General features: G+C 39.9%; 1 protein-coding gene across 7 annotated transcripts in view; it reads left to right on the top strand.

The window, feature by feature from the left end:
- The window catches only part of ST7 (suppression of tumorigenicity 7), a 125,365-nt gene that overhangs the window by 62,607 nt on the left and 42,851 nt on the right, over positions 1-19,907 (top strand). For all 7 annotated transcript variants that reach the window (XM_082063636.1, XM_082063635.1, XM_082063639.1 and 4 more), the window contains exon 2: positions 16,082-16,164. In XM_082063636.1, the coding sequence (XP_081919762.1) occupies positions 16,082-16,164 (83 nt within the window). The remainder of the gene's footprint in view (positions 1-16,081; positions 16,165-19,907) is intronic.

Here is a 19,907-nt window from a genome sequence, read left to right as displayed (position 1 = left end):
GGCAGTGACACAATTTCCTTTTCTTTAACAGGGTTCTTTTCCTTCAAGGTTGAAAGAACTCTTAATTCTTCCTTTAAATAAAATAAGTGGCTGTATTTCCTGATCATTCTGCCTTCTCCTTCAGATCTGTTTGTTCACCAATCACTTTTTTGGAATTTCTTCCCTGCCTTTTCAGCTGAACTACAGAGAAATCTGATTTTAGGGAAAGCTTTGCAAAATTATTTACTGAGGAAAAAAAAATAAATTGTTCTGTGTCAGCAGGCCCTTTGACCAGAGTTTTGCCCATCATCATTCATCATGCAGTTGGCCCATTGTTGTTTACCATACAATTAGATTCTATAAGGAGAAATGGCAAATTCTGCTGAATTCTTCAGAAATGGGCGCTGTTATCTATTCCTGACAGAAAAAACAGAAACAGACATTTTGCATTCTGGTTCCTTCTCCCTTCTGAGGCCATTCCCAATGCATGCAGATGGGATAGGATAGGAGGATACATCTACTCTGCTTTTTTCAAATGACATTACAAGTTGAAACTAAATTGAGCTAGATGACAGCCAGAATGAATAATTTACAAGTCAAAGCAGAAGGAGCTGCAGTGGAGGCAAGCAAGGGGATGCACATCACAGAAATGAAGGCAAGAAGAGGCTTTAAAACTACTGCAGCAGGAAAGTAAAAAAATGGCCTTGTGAGCTGGAAGCTGGTGTGTTTGGGATATGAACTTAGAAACTGCAGGTTTGCCCTGGAGAGATGGAGGCACAAATAATTCAGTCCTTCAGAGCCACGTGACCACCTCAGCTAATCTGGCGTATGGAGAGCACTTAGGCTTCCACTGATGCTGGCCTTGAGCAGAAAATCTTAATGAGCCCATCTGCCAGCAGAGCCTCTGTGCTTTCCCTGTCGGCTCTGTGGAGTGCTCCTGGTGATAAACATTTCAAAAAAAGGGAGTATAACCGTGGTGAAAAGAATTCCATCTGCACAGAGCAAACTAGAGAAAGAAACAGCAGTCTACACAGAAAGAAAATGATACTGTTAATGCCTGTCAACAAAGAATCCCAGGCTTGTTTCATTTTATATTTTTATTTTGCTTTGGTTTTTTTTCTGCTTTTTCAATCTTACCGGTCAGGATTTGGCGGAAATTGCTTGGTTCTATATGAAATAAGTGTGAAACTGCAGGATAACAATTCTGTTTCCCCTTTGCAGCCCAGCTGATTGCGAGCTTGGCTCGGGACGTCAGGGAGGCTTTCCAGCCCCTGAGAGTGTCCTGGGCCACTTCAGTGAAGAGGCCTCTCCTTAACCACTCCTTGGGGGCTTGTTTTCAAACACCCAGGCGGCGCGCTGGAACTCTGCCTGTGCTTTAATTATTCATTTGAATTTCTGTGCGACATGTTTACTTGTAATTTCGCCTCAGTGATGCTTATCCGGCATTGCTGCCTCTGCAGTATTTGCCTGCATTTCCCAAAACCTGAATATGGGAAAAACGTCTGCGGCATTTTGTGGCACTTCAGTTCTCTTGACGTGTATCAATGCAGTCGGCATTTTCCCTCAGCATTGACAGCAGTGGGACTGGCAGATGGGGCAAAAAGAGCTTTGTTTTTCTAAACAATGTCCTCTTGCCTTCCTTTTTTGCTTTGCCTCATAGGAGCAATCAAGCGTAGGATTAAAAATGTTTCCTTGTTTTTGAAAACCAGGAAGAGCAACATACATAAAATTGCAGCAAAAAACACTACAAGTCATCTGCCTCGCGGATTTCTAGCTCTGGTTTGAGACTAACGAATCTCTGAAGGATTTACCTATTTGGCAATATAAAATTAACTTGGGAAAACTGACAATATTAAATTAATTTGGGAAAAATCCCGTGGAAAAAAAAAAAAGCAGCTTTAGGGAAAAGATAATGTGTCTGTGGCATTTAGTTAATTATCCAAATTACGAGAGTACTTCATGAGCAACGAACCTGGAGTAGTTTCCTCAGGAGTCTTAGTCCTCACCAAAAGGAAACTGCCACTTTGGAGAAGTCTAAAAACCTGTTATAACATTTCGAATTCAAGAAGTGCATTTTTACCCCAAAGCCATGTTCATAACTCCCAGGTTAAAGAAGACTGGATTTATTTACTTAATCTGAAAATTAAATGTTTTCAAGACAAAGGACTTATTAATGGGAAAAAAAAAAAATCTGGTTTTGAAAAACAGTTAAATATTTCTTTAGTGTTATGCTTCACTGAGAAAATTGCGAATGCTTTTGGGAAGGGCTTAATGCAAGATTTCTTTATTGATGCATTCATGCAAGAATAAACAAATCTTGCCCCACTGCGTGTCAGCCCGATACATTTTTCGATATGGCTATGGAATGGTAGCATCTCTTGATACCATTTCAAGCTCGCAGACCTACTGGCATCTCCTGCCTTTGACTCCTGCTGCCATTATCAGCTCTGGGCTTGGCTCTGCTGGCGAGCTGTAGCATGTATTCGGGCGTCACGCAGTTTCCTTCAGGCAGCAATGCCTTAACAAGCCCAGATGGTTCTCCTTGAATCCTCTGAGTGATGATGTTTCCTATTTTCGGAGTTTGGGACCTTTCTGCTCAGTGGCAGCTCTTCGCCGTGTGAAATACTAATTGCATAATATGAAAAATAACTCTTCAAGGGACCCATTCCTTAGTAGTGCTAATGTTGCTGGAGCTTTGAGGAACCTCCTTTGGGGAGCTATTATTCTTTTTGAAAAGTAACAAAGAAAATAGCGAGATGGTAGCCAAATGAGGGAGACCCAAGCCCAGCACAGTGGGTTAGATGTGGTCTTCACTTTTTCTGTTGTAGGGAGTTTTAAAGGCTGCAAAGCTGTGTTAGTTTTTTGTTCTAATTAGCTTTACATACCTTCTCATGCTCTCCTTCCTCTTACAAAGCCTTTAGGTAATGTGATCAGGCAAGTCTGCTTCATGGACCACCATAGCTTAGGCTACCGTGCTGTCCTGGGACAGGCCGGACCAAGATGAGGTCTGCTGGAAAGCACTGAATGAAATACCTTTCTTTGGAAAGAATCAGCTATTTTCTGTAATGCCTTTTTGGTCGGGAGGATGATAGTATCAGAAACAGCCCTTGGAGAAGGCCAGAACAATTCACCTTGCTGGTGTCTTTAGAAGGTGCTACATGTAAGTGAAGAAACCAACAGCAGCACTGTAAATAAGTGCAAAGATCTCTGCTGCTCCTGCACACAAAATGTTACTTAGGTCTCTTCCCAGACCACAGGCAGGGAACCCAAGCCCCAAAACATTGAAAGACTCACAGACAAACCAGCCATGAAGCTGGGAGCAGAAGCCAAAGTGTATTGCAAATTCCATGTTGCTGCAGTATTATATATCCCTAAGTGCATCTCTCTAATGGGCACTTCTAGCCAGAAAGTCAGCTCCCCTTCGCTCAGTGGTATTTCGTGCTTTGAATAATGAGCAATAAGGGTTTTGTTGGTCATTTAAATGCCACAATTCCAAGCACTTAAACACACTTAGCAGGTTCCAAATCTCTCTGTTTCTGAGCCAAGTGGCATTTTGAAAAGCTTTAAGTTAAGTAGTCAGCCACAATAATTTTGCTTTCCCTCTTTGAGATTTCTGTACACTTTGAGTGCACTTTGAATGTATTGCTGTATTGATTTTGGTATTCTGCCATTCTCAAAGTTTTCTTCTGTTTTTTTCTGCTGAAGCAGTTGTTCATTGAGATGCATGTGTTCAGAAGCAAATCATCTCCATGTGCTGCACACTTGGAGATCACTTTCCTATTGCTCTTTCTCGAGGGGCAGAGGGGAAGCTAGTGCTTAACCACATGTGTAGGGAAACCTGGGAGTGGATGTGAGGTCCTCTGGTTGTTGAGTCATTTTGCTGACGTTCCCCTCCCCCCCAAAAATCCAGAAACTTCTGCAACTGCATTAAGAGAAAACATGGAAAGTTTTAGCTTAAAAGACAGTTTTTGCAGGGTGGTCTGAGTAGGTCAACTTAAAGCATGGCAGAAAAAAATCCCAGTGCAGTGATTATCATAATTAACCACCAGTACCTGAGAATTAGCATAGCCATGGTTACTAGTCCTAGATATACTATTGTGAACAGAAGAGGAACAAGCAGATGCAGGAAAACCACAGCACTTTGATGGGCTGTTTTTGCAGCGGGGCCTTCTCTAGTTCCCTAGTGCAGTGGTGAAGTAGCGTTCAGTTGTGTTCGGAAATGAGAACAGGCAGCGGTCACCGGGTTCGCTTGGTGTTCGTGCCTTACCCACCCGTGGAGAATGGAAAGCTGAGCTCCTGGGGTTCATCTCACCTTGGTGACTCAATGCCTGCCTGACCAGACTTTCAAAACCAGTTTCTACTTGCAGACATTTGATTTGAGCCATCTTGGCCTGATTCTTGAGGAACTTGGAGTTCCCATAGCTCAGGTCAAAGGGGGAACCTGCAAAGAGGATCTTCAGCCATTACCTGTCTGTTTTGGGACCCGATGTGCATGATGCAGTGGAAGGGAAGGGCAGTGTTACTAACCAGCCGTGCTTCTAGCATGCCCTCCCTTTAGCTCAGCGTCTTTCTCACAGGCCAGTGCACAAAAAACAGTGCAAAACCAAAGACATAGCCTGCTAATCACAAAGAGAAATACTTTTTTTCTTTTTTTTTTTTTAAGTTGCTTCATGGTATCTGCAACCCAGCTATAGTTTGATCCAACGTGACATGCAGCATATGTCCCTAGAGTTATTTACTAAAATGTGGCAGTGCACTCTTCAGCTGCTTGATGCCCACCTGGAGAATTCAGACAGGCAAATGGGCATTTACTTTCACAGGGTCCAGGCTGGACCTAAATGTGGGGTTTCCAAATACAGCTGAATGCTTTACCTAGACTTTGAATTTTGAAGATGTAGCCCACACAGTATCTGACTGGGTCAACAACAGGGGTGACAACAGAGGTAACAGTGAGTCCTGCACTGGTGTTATTTCTCCTGTAAGCTTCTCGTCTATGAGGCATGCCACACTGGGCTAATTTAATCTTGCATTTTTCACTTCTCTCTCTGTGCTGTTTGGCTTTAGAGGAAAAGATACCTGACAGCAGCTGGGGGGTAGCACAGAGTGGTGGGTTTAGTGTATTTTTGTGGTATTTCTGAGCAGCCTGATGGCTGCAGCAGGTCGAGTGACAGTTCTGCACAGGGCTAAGGCAGTTCTGCCTGCAAGGCCTGCCCCAGCTCTTCTGTGCTCCCTTCTACCTTCATGAGGAGACCTGCCTCTGGAAAGATTCAGTAATTTTAAACAGAAGAAAGGAAAATTAAAGAAGGCACTATTGGACAGAATGCTATTTCATAGTTGCTTTCGGCCAAGTCAGCCATGGCTCATGTTTGGAATGAAAACCATCAAATATTCAGAAAGAAAAATAGTGAGTGACTTGTGCTGCCTTTTCACCCAGGATTTCATCAAAGGCTAAATCAAACAGCATCATTATTGTTCATGTTAACAGGAGAGTCAGTGGCATTTTATTTGTCTTCTTATTAAACAGAACAAGCTTTAAAACTATGGACAGTCCAGTTTTGTCTAGAGGCCATACAAGACCTTTGGAGGAAATGGCACTGGAGAGAGACTCCCTGCCTGCAGGACCACCCTGGCCACAAAATGGTCATGTTTTAAAAGTCTGTAACTTCATGCTATCCTTCCATAAGGCTGTGTGAAAGGGGTGCTCCCTCAGCCTCCGCTGTGCCATTTGCCATGCATTTGGTTGGAAATTCTTTCTCTGGAGCTCACTCTATTGAAAATCTTCATTATGCAAAATTGTCCCCCAAAGTTTGTCTCCTCATCAGTCAGGTGCTGACTGCAGATTGCAGTTCTGTCTATGACGTTACTGCAGAACCTTTTCCATTTTAATAAGTTCTGGGTGTCCCGAGAGACTGGTAGACAATGGAAATTATACAGTGCTTGTCAAACTTGCTGCTGTGCTTTCTTTGAAATACCCAAAAATGGAGGCGAAGATGTACGTTTTCTGATGAACTTCTTTTCCATTTGGTACAATTACTGTGTGAGTCACTCAGTTTTAAGAATACTGAAGGGGAAAGTTAATTATTAGATACATAAGAATAATGAATCACACTCGATGGAAAATTCGTTTTTCACTTCTTTTTGTGCCACATTACCCAGACCATCAATTACTGAAAAAAAAAAATCCCTGCCACATACAGAAATTTATCATAGGTAGAAATTTATCATAGGAGAGAAATGGCATCAACACCCTATTGATTTTGCAGGTAGGAAGGATAGATGAGCTTTCAATGACAGGATAATGATATTAGCTATTGTAGATCTCCAGGGAGTTTTCAATAGGTTGCTGGCTCTAATTATGAAAATATTTTCAAGTCACCTCTATTCCAAGAAGCACCTTGCATTTTTTTGTATGTGAAGAGATCAGTACCTTAGAGACTCTCAAAATAGTTGTGTGATATAGAGTGAGGCTATCAAGATTAGAACAGAAATATCTCAAATAAAATATTTCTTCAGACTTAAAAAAAAAAGTATCTGAAAAAGTCAAAATTTTAGTCAAGATGTACATTTTAGCCATATTTTCTAATTTTTTTCATTTCTGAGACAATATTTTGGATGCATAATAGATGTTGATTCTCATCTTCATATGCCTATGAATGCAACACATGAGGAAGGATGGAAGGTGGAGCACCGCTTATATCTGTAGATTTATTGCTTATATCAAATCCTGCCTGGCACAAAAGGAGGCACAAAATAACGGGGCAGGGCAGCCGAGGGTGCTTTGTCCATGTGCCCCTTTTTGTCCTGGCATGGGAATAGCTCCTCTGAGAGATGTTCCCGGATAATGGGAACCAATGGGATATTTTCTCTTTTGTGGAACCACCACTTTTGTGGTGGTGAAAACTCTTTGCATGATTTGTCTCTCTGGAGTAGATTAGCCTTTGTTATCTGTGGCACTGGAATTAATCACTGTGGCAAACTTTTAGTTTTGGGTATTCTTTAGACAGCTAATGAACCAAAATAAAAAAAGATTTAATGGAGCTGTTACCTCCCTGAGTGTTGCATGAAAGAAGAGCACAAAACTTACCCTGTTCTATTGAGAGAACTGTGCTGGTCTGGCACTTGGAACACAAGCCATTAATTGTCTTAAATGACTGCAGATAATGAGGTTCAGTAATTGGCTTTTGTTCTAATACAGCTTTGAAAGGCTAAACCACATAAATCTGTGTAATGCCTCAGAATAAATGACAGTTAAGGTAACAGGTAGGTGTGACTTCACAAACAGTGCCTGTCCAAACTGGATAAAGCCGTACCAGTTCAGTTATGTGAGTGGTTAGTTGATGTTAAAAGTAATTTTAGAATATGGATTTGTTTGAACACTTTGATGCGCAGAGTGGAAAAAAATAAGGTCGTTTTGTTTCAGTGCTTAGGTACATCTTTGCAGTGAAGTAGACCCAAATTACTTTGTGCTTTAAATAAAAGACTTACAGGTCTTAAAATCATCTACCTGATAAACTGTGCAACAGCTATACTCTGAAGAGCTCAGTATAATCCTGCTTTCTCTTGCAAGTATGCATCTAAAAGAAGGTAGACGATGTCTATACATGGTGATACTCTGCAGTCACATGAGAGACCGTCAGGGAATGCAGCCTCATTTGACTGTAGCATCACATCAGGACTTCCCCTGCTTTGGTGTTGGGGAAATTGCTGATATGCACACATGCTGATGTACATGTGATTAGAGAAGGAAGCCACAAGTTAACTGTGAAGGTGCCTCTTCCAATATCTGGACGAGTTCTGGCTACAAAGGCACCTTGTAGCATTGCACAGTGAAGGAAATCCCCCATCGCAAATCTGAGAGAGTGCTTCCTCATGCAGTGCAACACTGAAATTAAAATTAGCACAAGGACTCACAGGTTTCTTGAAGCTTTAAAACCTGCAGGAAAGACATGTATAATTACAGTGTTTCAAATCAATTTGCAAGCAACCTGATTTTAGAAGAATTTAAGTTGAAAGTGTTGCAAGAGAATTTGACTAAGATCCAAGCAACAACCCAATTTTACACATTGACATTTGTAAAAATCCAAATATTAATATCTCTACTCAATATGTCATTGCTCATCCTTCGTGCTTCCTTCTTATTCGGCCCAGTTTCTCCCTTCCACCTTCAGGACTCTGCGTTTAGCATTAAGACACTGTGATGGTCATAAAGAAATGCACAGTTCAGTTTCTCCCTTGTTTTCTTCTTCTTTAAATGGAAAAGCTGTGGGGTTTTGTTGTTGTTGTTTGTTTAGTCTTCTGTTTTTTTAACAGGGTTTTTGCTGCCAGTGTATTAGCAAATATTGGTGTTCATGCAGCATGTTCTGCAATTAAGAGGAGCTGTATAATTATCTCATGTCACCACTGCATTGTGAAACCAAGAGCAAATGTCTCTATACCTTGGCAGGGGCAACTATATGGCAGCAAATTTGCATAATGATAGTTGCTGTTTTTGTTTTTTTCCCCCACACTTTTATTCTCCCCAAATCCACAAGGTAGGGAGTTCATGATCCCAGACAAATGGAATAGCAACAATGCTGTGCTTGAGCCTAGCTATCCTAAGTTGGTTTTAGTATTTAAATTCATAAGAGAGAATGTTTCTCTTGGGGTGGGTATAGTGCATCCTTGCGTGTACGTCCAGGTGGGGAAGGGCGTAGCAGCTGACCTGAGCAGGACACTCTGGGAAAATAGAGTTGGAAATGGGAATCTTTAGTAGCATCTTGTGTTAAGTAAGTGCCTTAGTTTGTGAGACAAGTCTTTGGGGTGTATTTGATACCAGGGAATAACTTGTTGACAGTATCTTTTCCTAAGTGACCAAAGCTGTTAGTGTTGCCAGTCAGATTTCTCCCAGTGAAAAGATACTTCTTAAATGCAAACCATCTTTTGCTAAAGTAAAAATAGCCTTTATTTACATTAACGTTTAATGTGCCATTTCTTGTGTGTCTTTTTTTGCTTTTGCTGTTCTTGTCTCTATATTCTTCTTTCTATGTATGTTAATTTTTATTGTCATTCCATTTTTAAATTTCCTTTTAACTCATCTCTGTATTATACTTGTCTATCTCTAATATGTTTTTTTTTTCTTTTCCCTTCTCCAAGTCACAGTAGTGTCTAAGTAGCTTTTTGTTTTCCAGATCTGGTTTTCCTTGATTCACCTTCTGCCCTCAGTTCTGTGATGGCTCTTGTCTCTTAGCATTTGTGTTTCTCTGTATATTATTTTCAGTGGGGATGAGCAATCTTGATCTCTAACAGGCTGAATGGTTAATGCACTCTGAAGGACATGGTGTATTAATGTAAGTCCCAAAAGTTCCAGAACAGCACAAACTAATTCCTGCTAGGACTGAACCAGAATTTTGACCAATCTCATAACTTTTGGACATTGTAACACTAATATAGACCTGGTGTTAAAAAGCATTGTGTCACTTTGGTTTTCAGGTATTTAATGTGTTAAAATATTGAGGAGAATTATTAAATTGAATATGTTAGCAATCCTTAAGCAGGGTTATTTGGGAAAAGACGGACTGAATTGGCTGAGATTTGGTTCAGTTTTGTACGCAGGACATAATTTTCTCAGTAGGCCACTGGGTCACTCTTCAGAATTATTTATTTTTCACTTACAAGTAAATGAACGTGAATGTTTTTGACCTAGAACTGCTACTGTATTATTGCCTTCCACTCTTCTCTTTGGGCTGTGTTTTGTGTCTGAAAACATCTCCCGTGATACCCAAGTTCTCCAGAACTGACCATCCCTACTCACTCTCCCTTTTTATTGTGGTAAAAGTATCCTGTTGAAAGGGAGAACCTAAATTTAAGATGTGGAAGCATGGAAGGGAAAGTGTGGTGGTCTTCAGTCCAAAAAGTTTTATTTCACTAGTTAGAAATACCTGTAAGGGCAGAATTTTGTATGCACAACTATGTAGTTAATCAGAGTTCATTGTTTATCTGAAATAATAGGTAGCTTTTGGCACATCACCGTTTTCTGTCACCTGGGCTCTGATCCAGCATTTGCTGAGCACAACAGACGATTTCACTGTCCATTAGCTCAGGCTCCAGACATCTGAATGCGACTGTCATTCAGCCTCATGCCTTTAGGATAAGCGTAGGTGGTTGAACAAAGTGAGTGGGCATCTGGATTTCCTTGTGCACAGCACAGAGACACCGGCTGTTTCTGCCTGGAATGGCCACGTCTTTGTTTCTGAGTGACAATTTTTTTCAAGTTTTGAAAACCGAGCTACAGAAAGGCTTTATAGAAGGAAGTTCCATAGCATTTGCAACAAGTAAAAATGAAACTCAGTCTGCGGCATTCTTAAACTTTTGAATGCTTACTTCTCCTTTGGTAATTTCTTCAAGAAGTCTCAAGTAGTGAAAAAAAAATCTTGGTAGCCTCCCAGGGAAAACCCTGATAAATGGTAAAAAATAGTTTTTTCCAAGACAGTACGCCATGCTGACTTCAAATCAGATGGGGCTTGTATTTATATTGAGCTGGAGGTCATCATAGTGTATCATGCACAATTCAGCCTATTTTCCAAAAGAGTATTGTTAACATTCTTACAACGAATGTGTTGAGCGTTTGAAAAGGTCATGTATAAGTAGTTCAATTAAAGTCAAGTGTATGCAGTGCTTCGTACTCAGAGAGGGAAATGTTATACACTTCTTAAAAGAAGTTTATTGAGTTTTATTTTGCCCTCTTTACTGACAGTTTTGTAGAAGAGTTCTTCACTGCTACAGCAACTTTGAATCAGGGGGGCTGCATTAATCCATGCTGAGGCCCCTGTGAAATCAGTCAGTCACTGCCCCATCCTCTGTACCATGTTTGAACATCAGCTTGAATGGATGGTTGCAGTGAAAAGAAGCTGAATTGCTGGGTCAAAGGTCCTCAACAATAGGTTTCTTAGCTTGTTGCCTGAGGATTTGGGCTCTTGGCACTGGTGGTATAAGAATTCACATTGGCCTGCATACCAAGCAAATATTATGGAGGGTGGAGACAGAAAGTGCAGTGAAAATTCTTAGTGACACAGATACTATAGCCATGATGACTTAAGGACCAGTAATGCACAAGAAGGGCTCTGTGAGTATAAGTTTTTCTGTGTTTTCTGGCTATTCATTCTCATAAAAGTTAATACTGTACCCAGAAACCTGGTCTCACTTAGGAGCATAGACATACTGTCACAAAAAGAGCTATGCCTTCATGTGTATTGCAGTATATTTGGATTATTTATGTTTGATCTTTAATTCTGGGTCTGTAATGCATCTTTTTATTTATACTAAGTAATTGGCATGTATTTAAGTTTATCTGTATTTTAAGATAGCATTATGTTGTGGGAATTATTTTCCCTCTTAGAGGTGCCATAAATGATGCAGTCCTGCCTTTGCTTAATCTGTTTGTGTATATGATTTATGTAACATTGCTATTTGCACCTTACTGTGCAAGGTACAGAGCCCCACATTCAGAGGTAGGTAATGAGGCTGTAATTTTAGTAGATCCACACGTGGGAATAGTAGGTAGTTTGCAATGCTCCCTCCCCTAGTGATCTTCTAATGTAATTAACTAATATAGCAGCACAACGATACTTTGAGCAGTTTAACCCCAGTATTTCCATCCTGCTGTGGTTCCTCACATGCTTGAAATCTAAATACCTCTAGGCCTTGGAGAAATCTCTAAAGCAACATAGTGCTTTATCACCTTGAGTGACATATTTTACATCATTTGAGGATTTTGTCACTTGAAAAATATCTGGATTTTCCTCTCTTGTTTATTGCCATGTTCAGAATGAATCACAAGTATTGGCAGTGAATAACATACATAGCAGGAATGAAAAGGCATCAGCTTTCAAGAGCATTTCAATCACATCTTTTGAACAGCCTCAACAGGGAATATTAGATATGACTTCTGTGCCTTTTTAGCTTGTCTGCCATGGATTGAATTGGATGTAAATTCATCTCTGCGAGCCTGCACACTTAACAATGAAATAAAAGTCCTTCCGTAGATATTATACAATAGGATGGAATGATTTACCAATGTAACGGAGGCACCTTTGGAGACATAAATAGTAGCTTATTCTGGATGACTTGAGCATGATTAAAATGAAAGCAATAAAGAGAAGGGAAGAAAGATGGGGGTGGGTATTTGTAAGGCTGGGAGTCTCTCACAAGCAGACATGCTTGGCTTGTTTAGACAGCATTTATGGGTCATGCTGGTTTTCTTAAAAAAAACCCAGGCTGTACTGTATTCTATTGTCTCTATTAACACATCTGAAATAAATAATTTCTCATAAAAAGCCTGTGGAAATAATTGGGATATAACAGTAATTGAAGTTAGTAGGCACTATAGGAACATTAGGCAAGTTTATTTCTCTAGATACTCATTAGATGCCCTTTTATTGTCTTACCAAGTTATAGACAAGAGATGACAGTCCAAGTTGAAAAACTGAACCATCTTCCCTTTGTGGACAGAAACAATTAGGCAGACACTGGCATGCTGTGAATTCAGAAGAAAGAGCAAACAATACCACCTTTCTCTGGTGATTCTACCTGGCTTCTATATTCTGCAGTCATATTCTGCGGGTATCTTCAACTCTTATTTCTCAGAAGTCTCTCTGCTCCTCAATCCTGCTATTTCATCAAATCGAAACAGAGAAGAAAAATACTGCTATCCAAATGTAGGCAGATGGCCATTTAGCATTATCTAATGGCTCTAGTTTACTGCAACGCCCTGAGGGAAGCCTGCATACTCTACAGGATGTAGACATTGGCTATGACAGTGATTTCTCCAGTGGCAGAATGCTGACTGTAAATAAATACTCCTTTCTGGATAATAATACATATCAGATAACCCCAAAGTGGGCTGATTTTTACTTGGGGGGGTTAATATTATGAGAACTAGGCCTTGATGTAGTTTCTATTGAAACAATGACTGAATTCTCAATTGACTTCAGAATAGAAATAACCTGAATGCAGATCCCCCAATGCTTATTTTACTCTTTTAGAGATATGTTTCTTATTAGAAAATGTTTGCTTTTGTTAATAATATTTATGGAGACAGAGGGACTGGGAGGGTGGTTAATATCTGGCAGAAGTTGATAGTTTTCATAATGGTACAGAAGATTCTTATATTTAATGAGTGGGAAGAAGAAGGCAAAATGATTAGGGAGATAACCATCCAGATAAGCAGCTCTGGTAGTTGAGCACAACTGTGGCAAATCTACTGAGCTATTCCAGTTTATCTGTGATTCTGACCCATATACTCTAAAGGCATCCAGTGCTGTACCTGTTCACCTTGCCAGTTCCCATGATCGAACTGTAAAAGTGAAGAATTGTAGCAACCTATAGTAAAGGGCGTAAAGGAGCACCCTTATATATGGAAGCAAAGAAGAAAGCAGTAACACTGATGGAAATGACGGATACATAAAAGCCTATCTCCACTCAGATCTGAGGGTTTGTTTGTAAATCAGTGTACATTGCCTGTAAAAGAGTGGTGACAGAGAAGAGCTAACAGCATTTCTTAAGAGCCTCATTTGTTCTACTCCATCGATGAGCTCTATGGAGCTAATTTGTTGAGAAGGCTCTTCCAAATGGGGATGCATTTCCCAAAGTGAGTTATATGGATGGCAGTCAGTAACGATAAGCGAGTACCTCATCACTGCATAAGAAACTTTGTTCTCTTTGTAGCATTTCTTAGTGAAACAGGCAACAGGTATTTAAAGCAAGTAAACTATATCCTTATTCAGTGGATATTCTCACATGGAATCTTCTAAAACACAAAAGCCTTAGGTGGCTTCACAACTTTGAAAATCAAATTTCCTTCACAGTAGTGGGAAAATTTTCCAGTTTAATAGAAAAATTCCAGCATTCCATGAGCTGTGAAGCGATGCCGGAGGGACAGAACAGAAAGCACCTCTGTAAAATCTCCTGCTGCCTGGCTTCTCATGTTATTGTTGGCACTGCAGCAGCACTGTGCTCCATAGGGGATGCGAACATCTATATCCCATCATAGTGTATTCTCTCTCAGGAGTATCCTGACCAAAGCAGAGGAAGTCATTTCACTGGCAGTGTGAAATTTCCCCAGGGACACAGTCTGATTATGTCTCTAGCTTACGTTTGCATTCCAGAATGAGGAATGTTTCTTCTAAAGGACTCATGGATGGTTTGTAGAAGCCAAAGCTATTTCAGTCTCTCCATTCCTCTTCCTTCTTAGCTGGTATTGGGGCTGGAGAAAACAGGGACTACTATTCCAAAGTCAGCTGGTGTTAGACATTCTTAAAAAAAAAAAAAAAAATTCTAAAAAACCCCTCATGCACACACACAAAACACCATCAAAAAAAAAAAAACCCAACCAACCAACCAAAAAACAATAAACCAAAAAAAAAGAATGGGAACAGGAAAAAAAAGAAATAATATATGGGGAAATCCCAAGTACTGAGCCAGAGCCAGCATAAATCAGCGTAGCTGTGTTGCACACAGTAAAATTGAGAATGTTATACTGATTTACACTAGCTGAGAATCTGACATTCAACTCATTTGTGAAAGAAAATGTACAATGGAATTTAAAACCAACAAACTAGTTATTTATTATATCAGCTTGGTGCTTCATGCCACTCCAGTGGAGCAGAAAATGACACTTCCATTTTAACAGTTTATGGCTTTTTCAAGAAAAAAATAACAGAAAACATGCAGCCAAACCCCAGACAAAGCAGCTGAATTACAGGGTTTCAATCTCTTTTAGTGACGCATTCCTGGAAAACAATTTTCTGTTTTACTGGTTATCGAAAATTAATCAAATATTTGATGATTTGTATCCTGCTGTTGTTGTTTTCTCCTCATTTTTTGGTCCCAGATATTGTATTTCAGTAAGTGTCAATTTGAAAGGGAACAGAATGAACTGAGGGCCTCCCACCTATATATCCAGGTCTTTTAGCAGCGTTTTTAAATGACTGGTAGTCTGCTACAAGCCTTTTAAATGTACCTTCTAATTCTTGTTAGTTCCCTCTTTGGTCATAGATGTACATATGTATACAAATATATAGATGCGTGTATATAAAAATATATGTATGCATATATGTAGGAGAAATACTTTGGCACTGGTTAAGGATGAGACCAGTAGGTTTTTATATAGACGATATTCTGGACCCTCCATGTAGTTTTCTTTAAATGTCTAGAATTCACTGGAAGAGCTCCACTTCTCTCTAGTAGCTTCTGTAGAGTAAGTCGAAGCCTATTAAAAGATTATTTTATTTTCTTCAGGCCATAGGGATTTTCTATAGGGAGCTGAGCATGACTACCTGGTGATCCTCTCAGCAGCTTCCAAAATATGACTTGACTAGAAAAGCCCTTTGAATTGCCAGAAGCCCATACAGATGGAATTGCCATTCCTTGCAGCTTGTCTGGCTTTGCTTCTGTCCTAGATTCCAGATTATTTGGGCAGCTATCATGATTTTCACCCCTAATTACCAGAAAGGCAGTTAAATATTTTCCTAATCTGTTCTATGCATTTATTCACTGTTGTCACAGTGGATGGTTCACCAACTTTAACACAGTGAAATGAGTTAGGGAAATGCTGTTATCTCCTGCTTTGTAAGTGAGGAACCAAGGTAATGTGAAGTAGAAGACTTTTATAAATTTATTCAGATAGTTTCGCCAAGATCATACAGGACATAGAGACACTGTTGAATGCAGGACATTGAAATCAACTCCAGCTGCAATGGAGTAGCAAAGGCAGATAATAAAATGTCTTCCATATATCATAGGGAGTCCTGAACTTGGTGTCAGTGGAGCATTGACTGGAGTAGGAGAGAACCAAACATTTGTGCAACAGTTTTCCAATGCCTTGTGATTGACCCTGTTGTGAAAACAAAATTCTGGTTGTGAAAACAAAATTCTACATGTGGCAGTCTAATGCTCTGCTTTATCACATGTTAGACAGATGGAACAGGATGTTCTTTAAACTGCCTTTTTTATCAGAATTAAGGTAATAATTTATCTGCAGTTGGAAAGCGGTTGGGAGGAGGAGGGAACACATGTGGACAACATGTCCTGTGCTTGTACTTATGGTTTTCTCTTTTTTCTTTTTCAGTGAGTATGTTTTTGAACACATTAACCCCCAAGTTCTATGTTGCCCTGACAGGCACTTCCTCATTAATCTCGGGACTTATTTTGGTAAGTACTAGATATATTAATATCACTTTACAAATTGATTTTGTTATCCAGAATGGGATTTCAGGTTTCATCCAAATTAATAGGTGTTTGGTTGGGTTGGTTTTTTTTTTTAACTTACATTTCTGCAGTATGTAAAATTTGTATTTCTTCATTTGTACTTCTTTTTATGTGAGAACAAAAAAAAAAAAAAAAAAAAGAGAAAATGTTTCAGTGCTATGTGTCTTTGAATAAAAAAGTCTGGAAGGACAATGTGCTCCACTGACAACCCTATAGTAATTCATACCAAGTGCTTGCAGGTTAATTATTTCCATTGACAAGTAGTAGCGAATAAAAAGGCCAGTAAAAAGAAGAGGAGGAGAGGTACCAACTATTTCAGCTTAGCATGGTCCTTTTACAAAGTTATGGCAGGACTTATTAGAGAAGCAGTGAGCAGAGTATTAGCAATGAACCCAGTTCTGGTGCCAAGATTATAAGGGATAATTATTTCAGATCTTCACTTTAAAAATCTTTCTCTATACGTATCTGCCTATTCACTGGAAGGTCTGAAGAGTATTTTTAAACCACTTAAAAACCCCTCCTCCCATATATAATCCCCGAGGGCTTCATTGTGCAAATCGATGCAGTGGAGTGAATCATAGTACTGTCACAGTGCAGGAATCCAAAGCAGAGCATTTGCTCTGGATTTTAGTCAATCTCTTCATAGAAACAAATGGAGGTAAAAAAATCTAAGAATCTGCATGGTGTACGTACGATATTATGCTTATACTGGGCTGTTGTTTCCTCACTGCTAAGAGCTGGCTTTATACTTACACAAATGAATAGAATAGAATAGAATAGAATAGAATAGAATAGAATAGAATAGAATAGAATAGAATAGAATAGAATAGAATAGAATAGAACAGAACAGAACAGAATTATTTCATTTGGAAGGGACCTACAACGATCATTTAGTCCAACTCCCTGACCAAGTAAAGCGTGTTATTAAGGACATGATCCAAACGCCTCTTAAACACTGACAGGTTTGGGACATTGACTATGCCCCTAGGAAGCCTGTTCCAGTGTTTGATCATCCTCTTGCTAAAGAAAAGCTTCCTAGCATCCAGTCTAAACCTCCCCTAGCACAGCTTTTAGCCATTCCCACACACCCTGCCACAGAATACCTGGGAGAAGAGATCAGCACCTCCCTTTCCAATTTCCCTGCTCAGAGGAAGCTTGTCTTTGTTTTACTCTTGTCTGTTCAATCAGTCTTAGGTCCTTTGTCTAAAAACAAGTTGTATACTTTTAAAATCTACTGGATACAAGCTGCAGACCCTCCCTCACCATACCAAACTAGGTGTGTAATTTGGAAACAAATGAGACCAATTTTAGGAGCATAGTTACCATAGTGGTAAGTGGAAAGAGACAGACACTGCATGGGGCTGGTTCACATCATCTCAGATTGCTGACCTCAAAGAAACCTGAAAGCAATGAGGATCCGAAGTTAACTGTATCAGTTAGGTGTGGGAAGTCTGCATCCGTCACTTCCACTTTGCCTGTAGCTGATGTAGACAAAGAAATGGCATCCTTGATCCCTGAATGCCTGTGGGACTCTCACCACTTAGATGATTTCAAGTATAAAGCATCAGGTGCACTGCTGCTGTGCCTTGCTGTGGGGTTTCCTTGTAGCAGAAGGTGATTACTTAATGTCTGCACCTTGAGTATTCATCATCCGTGTATGGAGTGAGCCCCAAAGCACAGGACAGAGCTCCAGAGACATCAGCAGATCTTTCAGAGTATGTACAGGAGCCAGACTTGGATTCAGTTCAGCAAAACTCATTCAAATGCATGGGAGGAAAATACTGAATGTTACATTTGGTACTCTCACTCAGAAAGAAGAAACATACAAAAGGGCCAGGCCTGACCACCAATATGAGCAGGAATGAGAGAAATAACATGGGTTCCACAGGCACAATTCCATATTTGTTGTTGAAGAGTGAAGACGGGGAGGAGGTTGCAAGAAAAAAGACAGTTTGTGCTCTATGGAAATACAAACAGGAACAAAACCCTGAAAGAGAGGCTAAATTATGTATAACTAAATTGCGTATAGTATGATTGCAAATGTGGGTTCATTTTGTACTGTGGTCATGAAGGCAATTTCTCAGAAATGAGCTCAGTAGGAGACTTCTAAGCAAGAAATTTTTAAGTGCTGCACTTTGATGGAAAGTGCAAGAAGGGAGCGGCAAGGAGCAGTCAAGACTGTGATATGAAGAAGGGGGAAAAGGGCACCCATGGAAGCCTTCCAAGAAGATATTAGACTGTGTGAGCCTTAACCAAAGAAATTCACTGAATGCTGTATGACCAAGTCTGTTATGAACAAGTCAAAGAAACAGTGAGGTGATGGAAGTGTAGACACAGACTGGAGGAAGATTGAAAGCCTTTTTTGTGGACCTTCACTACTGCCATCAGTTGTCCGCTGTTCATATGCCACTGTCCTAACTGTGCAGAAGGCAAGCAGGTAACAGCTAGGAGCCCTAGACTGTAGGGACCTGTGTCTGCGCTGAGAGGAACATGTAGTCTGTACATGGGATGATGGAAAAGAAACTCAGCAGACATGGTCATGGAAAGAAGAAGCTGCAAGTTGAACAGGCCATGTGTCAGGAAATACAGCTGAGTAAGCTCTAGTGAGGTAGTGCTAGCCAGTCACTAGCCCAGTTGTGCTTCAGATTAATTATTTGTTAATAATCTTGCTGTTTACCAATGGCCCTGTAATGTGCTGAATTGCGTACATTACCACCCACTTATCTGTCGCACTATAAAGCATCTTCACTTCTAAAGGATTCTTAGTCCTGCTAATGGTATAAAGTGAAACTCTTTTCTAAAATAAATGCTCTCTTGTCAAATCTACGTCACTGGAGTATTTTTCAGACTAGATGTACTAATATTCCTTGGAATTTTCCACCATATGGTCTGGCAGATTTCTTTCCATTATCAGTTGGCTGCAATTCGTAATCAGAAGGAGGAATCACAGCACTGCAGGTTATGAAATGATGGAAAATTCCATCATTTCAGAAGTGCAGTAACAAATTGGAAAGTGAATGGTTTTCCCGTTTTATGTTTGGGTCATGAAACGATTCTGCAGAGTTCAGCTGTGGGCATTTGCACATTACGTGACTCCTTTGCAAAACACTACTCTCCCATCTTATTTTGTTTCTTACTTTGTTTTCATTCTTTAGGTAAACTTCTGGCCTTGCTGTAGGTAATGTGACTTAAATGAAGCAAGGATTTCAGACATTTTTTTTTTTCTGGATAGCTCAGAACTGCACAGGAAAGACTTTTCCATCTCAGGCATTCTCCTTAATAATTACTTAACTACAGCACATAGTTTAAAATGAACAATTTAGCATATATTTAATTCATCTGTGCACTATTTTAGACATCAAAAATAGGAATCAAATTAAGTCCCAAGCTGCATGAGAAGCCTTGTGTTGGAAACTTGGTTACAGTTAGTTACTTTTAATCCAGTAAAAAACAGGGTTTTGTCTCACAGAATACAATGAGCTGTGTTGTATTCGCTGTCTGAGAGGATAAGGTTTTCCACAGGTAGGGTAATAAAACTGTCATGAAATACAACTGACATCCAGTAAATGCTGTGAACGGGAACTATGTAAATGCCACTGATATTTCTAAGTAAGGCCACATATTTAACATACAGTTATCACCAGAGTGAAAGCTGGTTAGCAAATGTGGGTGGCATTTGCTCTGCA

The sequence above is a fragment of the Streptopelia decaocto genome, assembly GCF_964273445.1.
Source record: "Streptopelia decaocto genome assembly, chromosome: 1".
Lineage (NCBI taxonomy): Eukaryota > Metazoa > Chordata > Aves > Columbiformes > Columbidae > Streptopelia > Streptopelia decaocto.
Note: the sequence above shows the minus strand (reverse complement) of the source record. Positions and strands in the feature narration are given on the sequence as shown.